The 8,760-nt window shown below is 54.6% G+C and overlaps 1 protein-coding gene across 3 annotated transcripts; it reads left to right on the top strand.

Annotated features, from left to right (window-relative positions):
* Positions 1–773: 773 nt before the first annotated feature.
* POLL (DNA polymerase lambda) lies at positions 774–8,190 on the top strand (the record flags this gene model as incomplete). Of its 3 annotated transcripts, none has more annotated exons than XM_081104596.1 (8): positions 774–903; positions 1,587–1,881; positions 2,073–2,229; positions 2,584–2,901; positions 3,674–3,847; positions 4,402–4,530; positions 6,394–6,562; positions 6,985–8,190. In XM_081104596.1, 8 exons carry the CDS (start codon positions 789–791, stop codon positions 7,347–7,349), a joined length of 1,722 nt encoding a protein of 573 aa, XP_080960722.1. In that variant the 3' UTR covers positions 7,350–8,190. The 3 variants fall into 3 exon arrangements, with proteins under 3 accessions (XP_080960722.1, XP_080960721.1, XP_080960723.1); XM_081104595.1 differs by having other exon boundaries at positions 6,394–6,564; positions 6,966–8,177; XM_081104597.1 differs by having other exon boundaries at positions 789–903; positions 2,584–2,625; positions 6,985–8,177.
* Positions 8,191–8,760: the final 570 nt, after the last annotated feature.

Genomic DNA, 8,760 nt, shown 5'->3' with positions numbered 1-8,760 from the left:
AGGGTCCGGACAAGTCTCCCCTCCTGTGGCCTCCAGCTGGGATAGTCGCCAGCACGCTCCAGCTGCGACCGCGGCGGAGGCCCCACACCTGCCGGCGCCTTCACCCCCAGCTGTGAGGCTGAGACGCCCCCAGTCCCGGAAGGCGCTGCACACCTGCTGTTGCGGTGCCTGGTCTTCCCGCACCTGCGGGGCTGGGCACCGCCACGCCGAGAGGCCTGCGGCCGGGGCAGGTGCAGGGCGTTCCCCTGCCGTCCTCACTTCCCGCCCTCACACTCGCACCCCCAGGTTTTCCTCTGCGGGTCAGTGATGGGGGTAGAGCAAGACGATGTGGCGTTTGTGCGGAGTCCCACTCAGTCTGCACTCCTCGTGGGAGCCCAAGGCCTTCCTAAAGGCATCGCTCCATTTCCTAACTTGGCATCCCCTTTCGGGAAACCCCTTTGGGGTGCAGCAGGGCAGACACTGCGCTGAACCTTTAGAGCAATCCCTCTGAGGAATGATACCGTTTAGTGCCCCCCCCCCCCAAATTCCCCCAGTAGTTTCATTCTTCCCCCCATTTCCTCCAATACTCTGACTTTGAAAGGCTGGTGAGTGTAGAGCTCAGCTAAGCAACTGAAGTTCAAATGGGGTTGGGGAGACCCTGGGGAACTGAGCTACTGCCCCCAAGGCCTGGTCAGTAGAGATCCTACCTCCATAGTCAAAGGACTTGGGGAACCCCAGTTCTAGGTTTCTACATGACAGCTGCCCCGATCAACCCTCAAACAGAAAGGCCAGGATCCAGCCATACCTCAATGGACCCCAGGGGCATCTTGAAGGCATTTCCCAAGCGGAAGAAAATCCTTGCCAATCCATCATCAAAAGCACTTGCAAAGATTCCCAAGAGGGAAGACGAAGAAGAAGCCAGAGGTGAGTGAACCCAATCTCAGAACCCACATTGTTCATGGCCAGAAGCAGATAGAGCCGACTCTGCCTGCCCAGGGCCTGCAGGTTGGTTTATACCTGCCTTGCAGTAGGTTTGGTCCCAGGTCTTTGTTATCTTCTACTTCACCCTGAGACCTCCATTAATCAGAAAATACTCCTAGTCCCTGAGGAAATGACCAGCAGGAGGTTCCATGCTCTCCAGGAGGTTCCATGCAGTGTGTATGTGTGTTTGGGGGGGAAGGGGGAGAGAGGGAGCAGAAATCCATCTCAGGCCTCTAGAGTTAAAAGATATTTTGTAGCCAAATTGACAAATAGATGGCAAAAACTTACATTGGATGTGAAGGAAGGATCTATTAGACTATGAGGCCTATAAGACATATATACCTTGTGCCTGGTATCCAGTAGGTATCTATTAATACTTGTTGAAAGAATAAATGAACAAAGTGATTTATAGGATGCCTACAATGTGCCAGACACTGTTCTAGTTTTCCTCTTACATCAAGTGATGACACATAAAGAAGTTAATTGTGTGCTTGTGGTGGAACCCTCAGAAGGCAGGTTGCCTGAATGGAAGAAAAATGATTGTTTGGGGGTAGGAGACTCTAATGGGCTCATTCGGAGCAGGTCTGAAAGTTATGACAATAGGCATATGGATATCTCCTCCACAGAGTGGCTGAGTTCCCTACGGGCCCATGTTGTGCCCGCCGGCATTGGGCGAGCCCGGGCAGAACTCTTTGAGAAGCAGATTGTCCAACATGGTGGCCAGATATACTCTGCCCAGGCCCCAGGGGTCACTCACATTGTGGTGGATGATGGCATGGACTGTGAGCGAGCCCTTCGCCTCCTTAGACTGCCCCGGCTGCCCCCAGGTGCTCAGCTGGTAAAGTCAGCCTGGCTGAGCCTGTGCCTGCAGGAGAGAAGGCTGGTGGACACGGCAGGATTCAGCATCTTCATCCCCAACAGGTGGGCTGATCCCAGTCTTTCCTCAAATGTTTTCTGGCAGCATCTTGAGCTCTTTCTTTGGGTTATTAAAAATAACTCTCATTGTCTTAATGGAATACATTAGAAAACCAACGTTTCTGAGTAGAGAAGGATTGAGAGCAGAGTTAGGGTGAGACCTTTGGTGTCTTAACATCCCATCACCATCCCTGCAGGTACCTGGACCAACCACAGCTCAGTAAGGCCGACCAAGACTCTCCTCCCGGAGCTTGTGAGGCTCTGCTCAGGACAGCCCCCTCTCCTCCCCCTACTCCCCCTAGACCTGTATCTCCTCCCCAGAGGATAGAAGAAGCTCCAAACACCCAAGCCCAGGTAAGGAGCCCTTCAGCACTAACAGCTCACTTTCCCTGGAAATTGGATCATAGAAACAGGGAGAGCCTCAGAAAGGCCAGGGCCCCTGAGAGACGGGGGCTCTCTTATTGTAAGCCAGTTAGCTCTTCCCAACACTCATCACTTCTATATTTGCCCAGATCATATCTACTACATGCCACCGGGCACCCTAGGCTGGACCAAGAAATCAAGTGGAACACATCCCCACACTTAAGGAAACCCAAGTAGATGCAGAAGACCCAGCCTAATTCCTGGGTCTAACTGGGAGACTCAACCACCCACTCCGAGGAGCATTCACGGGGCAGGAATTTATTGTCTCTTCTTCCTTCCCTCCAGCCTGGCTCGGATGATGACACCAGTGATGGGGAAGAGACCCCAGTTAGCGCAGCTGATTTGGAAGCCCTGATCAGTGGCCGCTACCCCATCCCCCCTGAGGGAGATGGTGACCCCAGCCCTGCCCCTGAGGGTCTGAAAAAGTGGGTTTGTGCACAGCCTTCGAGTCAAAAGGCGACCAACCACAACACCCACATCACAGAAAAGCTGGAAGTGCTGGCCAAAGCCTACAGTGTTCAGGGAGACAAGTGGAGGGCCCTTGGCTATGACAAGGCCATCAATGCCCTCAAGAGCTTCCACAAGCCTGTCACCTCCTACCAGGTACTTGGGGGCTGGGGCAGGGGATGCAGACGGTGGGATGTGGTCTTTTCTTTACTGGCTAGAGGTTGGTGGAGGCACCGGTCACAAGAGAGGATCAGGGATCAGGTGGAGTGGTTGAGATTTTATGATGTCTGGCACTTGCACAGAAGAGACTGATGAAAGCAGTTTGGAAAAATCTTGATAATTATAGAAGCTGGGTATTGGCTACTTGGGGGTTTGTTACGCCGTTCTCTCTACTTTGGAATTTTTTCCATAATAAAGTTTTTAAACGATTAGAATCTGGAGGCCAGCAGAGCAAGGCTTGAATTCTGTTTTCCATCATTCACTGTGTGACTTCAGGCAAGTTACTTAAACCCACTGAGTGTCAGTCTCTTCACTAGTAAAAAGAGACCAAGAACAGCAACAAATTCAGTGTCCTGTGGGGACTAAAGGAGGTGATCGCTGTGGTGCACAACCGGCTACACACTGAGGTCTCAGCAAATGTTGGCTCTCACTATGGTGGTGATGATGATGATGATGACTAGTGTCACCATTATTGCCTTTTTTCTACTTCCTGTGCTGATCTCCATCCCGCTGGGAAGCAAAAGACAACTTAACCATCCCATTCCATCCAAACTGCTCATCTTCAGTTGTGCCCAAGCTTTACAGAGCCATTAATTGCCAACTGGCTTTTACTGGACATCTGCTAAAGGAGTCAGCTTCCCCACCCTCTGGCCCTACCCATCCCATCTTCTCACTCTTCTTTCCTGCCTCTGCCAACCCCTTCCTCTAGGAAGCCTGCAGTATCCCTGGGATTGGGAAACGGATGGCCGAGAAGATCGTAGAGATCCTAGAAAGTGGACATCTGCGGAAGCTGGACCACATCAGCGACAGCGTGCCTGTCTTGGAACTCTTCTCTAATATTTGGGGAGCTGGAACCAAGACTGCCCAGATGTGGTACCAACAGGTCATACCTTGCCCCCGCCCCCTCTCAGTTTCGCTGTGTCTCAGAGCTCCTGACCTCCAGTTGTCTTACCCTGTGCTCTGATGGGAATGAACCCAGGCTATAGGGAGACCATTTTTCACAGGGACCAGGGCTTATGTAGACCCCTCTCCTAGCTCCCAGGACCGCCCTGTGGCTTGGTGTACTTGAGGCATTGATCTGTGGCAGAGACAAGAAGTATGTTTCTCTGTCTCAGACCAGCAAGGGCCTTTCTGAAGAGACCAGGCCTCAGGGCTGAGTATCCAGAGCAGTAGTTCCCGAATCTGGCCTGTCCAGATTCACCACTAGACCAACAGAATCATATTTTAGGCTTGTGGCAGGGCTCGGTTGGGGCTTGTCTTCCATGCGTCCTGCCTTTCCCAAGTTCCACCGATTACAGACCCAACTGCTCCTGGGGGAGGTCCTGCCTCAGGTCTTCCTTGAAGGCTGGGGTGGTGGAAGCCTTATGTGTATGCTCACTCACTGCCTCTTCATTGGTCCTGGATCCTCATAGTGCCCCACTGGCTTCTTTTCTCCAGGGTTTCCGGAGCTTAGAAGACATCCGCAACCAGGCCTCCCTGACTACCCAGCAGGCCATTGGCCTGAAGCATTACGATGACTTTCTGGAACGCATACCCAGGGAGGAGGCTGCCGAGATCGAGCAGACAGTAAGCAAGTGTCTCAGAACAGTGAGGAGAGCCAGGCCCTATTGTAAGGTCAGGGCCTGACTCAAAGCCAAGAACTCCTGATCCCTCAGCGGGGGAGCCTAACAGGCTGAGGAAGCTGTGGGCCACCAGAAGTTAGGATCAGGGAGGAAAGAGCGAGTCAAGACTAAAGCTCTGGTAGGGAACTGCATAAGGATATTGAGATTTGAACTGTACTAGGTTAGGCTGGGTCAGGGCAGAGGCTCTTAACATTTGTGATTCACAAACTTCTTTGAGAACCTGGTGAAAACTTTCTGTCGAGAAGTTGTACAAATGTACAGAGTTTTATGTCTCTTTCCAGACGTATGGACTTTCTGGAGCCCACCTGTTTGGGGTAGAGTTGGTGAAAAAGCCCAGTGCAAGCAGGATTAAGTTTGGGGTTAGAAGAAAGCTAGGTCAAGAAGTGAGTTAAGGTTAGGCCTGAGTTAGGAGTAAGTTTTTTTAGTATTGGATGCTTTTAGTTAAGATTCATGGTTGCCCTAGAAATAAGGTTTGGCCAAGATTAGCGTTTGGTTTAGAGGTGGATTTTGGGTCAAGTTCATATAACTGGCGTTGGGATCAGGAGCTGATTGCTATGGACAAGGTTTGCTTACTTTGGTCTAGGACGCTGATAGCGTAGAACTCCACGGAAAGTCTGTGGACAGCTTAGTTGAGATCAACTGCCAGCTCTTCTCCCGACCACAGGAATCTGAGGCTGGAGCGGGGTGGATGAGCAGGCCCCTTTGTTCACCCATCACCAGGCGCGGTGTCAGTGATGACACCGTCACTCAGCCACGGTCCAGGCAAGGAGAATGCCCCAGTGAGCCTCCGGGCCCTCCTGCCCACTGGGCACGCTTCCCCCATTGAAGGGCTCCAGCCTGAGGAGTTTTTGATGGGATTACTCACCCTAGGCCTCCTCCCATCTTCTAGGGAGGCTCAAGAAGGGAGTGAGGGGATTAGCAGAGCCGCTTGTCAGGAGAATTGAGGTGTCATGGTTGAGGGTATCCAGGGCCCCAGAAATCTCAGCATCCTGGGGTGGAGGCGGGAGGCTATCTGCACATGAAAGGCCTCGTGTCTCTGGGGAGGGCTGATGGGCTTATCCCTCTCAATGAGGGATGGCCCTTCAGCTGACAGTCTCCTCTGTCACACTCACTCCTCACCGTCCCATTCCTCCGTGTAAGGATGTGAACACTGGCTCAGATTTGCCTTCCTCTCTCCCCTACCTCCCTCTTCTTCCCTGTCCTCCTCTCCCCACCATCACAGGTGTAGTTCTATTTCCGGGCTCCTCTCCTCTCCTCCTCTCATCACAGATGTAGTTCTATTTCTGGGTTCCATTTTCCCAGTCTTGGGTCCAGGCCACTCTGCCAGCCACCTGTTCAGGCCTCAAGCCCCAACTCACACACACTGCCTGTCGTACTAAATCCATAGATACCCCGGGCTGCTGAGACCTGGCTGAGGGCCCTTTATGTTAAGTGGCATTGCACAGACCGGGCACCTGGTTGGGGAGGGGCCACCAGAAGGCGTGTCTCTGCTCTGAGAGAGCCCTGGAGGGAAGATCAGGACTTTCCCTCAGAAACAGCATAGGCATCTTTACATCTTTCCCAGGCTGCCTCCCAGGTGGGAGCACGTCCTAGCGAAGCTTGAGAACTGCTGCTCCCCAGGGTAGATCTCTGGCCTCTGTTCCCTGGGGCCCATCCCTAGGGCCTTGTTCACATACCAGGGATCGGCTTGGGGCATAAGCTGGGAGGTGGGTCCCTGGGTCAGGGAAGGCCCTTGTGCTGACACAGGAGAGGAACTCCTTGAAGAGCGCAAGGCCCACAGCCCTCAGCCCTCACTGCCCTTTCCCAGGTCCGGGAAGCAGCTCAGGCCTTCAGCCCTGGGCTGTTGTGCGTGGCATGCGGTTCCTACCGACGGGGGAAAGCAACCTGTGGTGATGTGGACGTGCTGCTCACTCACCCGGATGGCCGATCTCACCAGGGCATCTTCAGTCGCCTCCTTGACAGCCTTCGGCAGCGAGGTATAAGCTCCATCTCTGGGTGAGCAGGTTGGCAGGGGCCAGGGCAGGGCTAGGCGGCCCCCAGGAGGGAGAGCCTCAGTCACAATCTTTAGGCAGGAAGCAGGGGAAGGTCGCTTCATGAGAATCCCACCTTGTGGCCAGAGCCATTTCAGGGAAGAGATGAAACGGCCCCACACCACACAGGTGCTCAGCACCACCTGCAGGTTGTGTCTCATCTGATCCTCCTGTGACACTAGGGGGCGGGAGGAATTTCTGTGCCCATTTTACAGGCCAGGAGACAGGCCCAGAGAGGGCCAGGTCACCCAGCAAGTAAAGGGTCACCTGGGACTAGAGAACCCAGGGTGATCCGGAGAGAGCTGGGAGGATGGGATGGCCCAGGCCTGGCTCCTAGCCCTCCCAGCAGCCCTCCTATGTCGGGCCAGGGTTCCTGACTGATGACTTGGTGAGCCACGAGGAGAATGGTCAGCAGCAGAAGTACCTGGGTGTGTGCCAGCTCCCTGGACCAGGGCGACGGCACCGACGACTGGACATCATCATTGTGCCCTACAGTGAGTTTGCGTGCGCCCTGCTCTACTTCACCGGCTCTGCCCACTTCAACCGCTCCATGCGGGCTCTGGCCAAGACCAAGGGCATGAGCTTGTCGGAGCACGCCCTCAGCGCAGCTGTGGTGCGGGACACCCGAGGTCTCAAGGTGGGGTCTGGCCGAGTGCTTCCCACCCCGACTGAGAAGGATGTCTTCAGGCTCCTAGGCCTGCCCTACCGAGAACCAGCTGAGCGGGACTGGTGACCCACGGTCGAGGCGGAAGGGGCACCCACTGGCCCAGCTGCCCCACCTGGCTATCAGGACTCCTCCCTAGCCTCAGCTGGCTAAACCTCACACTTCCATCACCAGCTCCCTGGGCCTGAGGGAAAGGGCCAGCTTCGCTCCCAGGGTCTGCCCTGTTCTCCCCGACAAGAGCAGGCTGCTCTCCCTTCTGCACAGCTGCCCTTGGGAGAAGCTTGCACGTGGCCCCACGTTAAGCAGGAACAGGTGGCCCAGGCATCCCCTTCCTCTACCCTGAGGAGGGTCTGGCAAGCTGCTGGCGGTGGGATGGGGCTGCAGGGGGAGAGGCAAGCAGCTCTGGCCCAGCATTACCCAAGACCCTTTGGAGCGGGAGAATGAACCAGTTCGCATACTCCCTCTACCCACCCCACTTCCTGTGCAGCTGGAGGTGTTGGGAGAGGGTGCCTCAGGCTCCGTGAGGACAGCATTGGCAGGCGCAGGGGCCCAGTGAAGTGCATTCGACATTCAACCTGCCTGGTGTCTGAGCTGCTGCAGCCCCTGCCTGCCTTCTTCCACCCAGGGGAGCATGGAGAGGGGAGCTGAATGGGAGCCCAGAAATGCAAGTTAGCTGCTCTTCATACAGGCCAGGCCTGAGTCAGCTCCTGAACTCAGAAGGACACTGGGGGACGTGAAAAGGGAGAATTCATGGAGTCAGGCGTTTAGGGGTGCCTGTCTACCCATCGGCATCTCCTGTGGGCCTCCCCTAGAACAGGCTATCAGTGATTCTCATCATTGATGTTTCTGTCTCTCTCCCTCTCCCTTCCTCTCTAAAATCAATAAAAATATATATATATTTTTAAAAGTGGCAAAGACTCGTTAGGAACAACTAAATGGTGGCCTGTGTGCCATTGATGGGTGAGGCAATCAGGGAAGGCTGCCTGGAAGAGGGGAGGGGCAGGCTGGCAGGGAATAGCCTGTTTGAGAGGGTTCAGCAGGCTCTGGAAATAACAGGAACCCGCTTTAGAGGGGCTGTGGTATGCTGGGAGTCGGGAGAAGGCTAGGCTGGTGGAGGACGGAAGGTCAAGCTGAGGGGCTTAGTTCGATAGAGCAGCTAGGAGCAAGTCCAGCTAGTGGCATCAAGGTCGTTTTCAGAGGCTGGACCTTGCAGGATGGAGAATTCGGTGGGGGGAGTGGAGGGATATGGAAGAATTTGGTGAGGGGAATGAAGGTATATGGGGGATTTTTAGAGCATAAGGGAGCTCTGGGTGCAGAGCTGGGCTCAAACCTGAGTGCACTGGCTGCGAGGCAGGGTGGGTCGGTCTCTGTCAGTAACTTGCGGAGTCCCAGAGCTGGCCTTTGTTGACCTGGTTTCAGTCAGGGGACCCCAGCAGCCTTAGCTCAGAACCCTGAAGTCACGCCACGGGGCCTTGTCTGC

This window comes from Myotis nattereri (assembly GCF_964212035.1).
Source record: "Myotis nattereri genome assembly, chromosome: 13".
In the NCBI taxonomy this organism is placed as follows: domain Eukaryota; kingdom Metazoa; phylum Chordata; class Mammalia; order Chiroptera; family Vespertilionidae; genus Myotis; species Myotis nattereri.
This window is presented reverse-complemented; position numbering and strand designations above follow the sequence as displayed.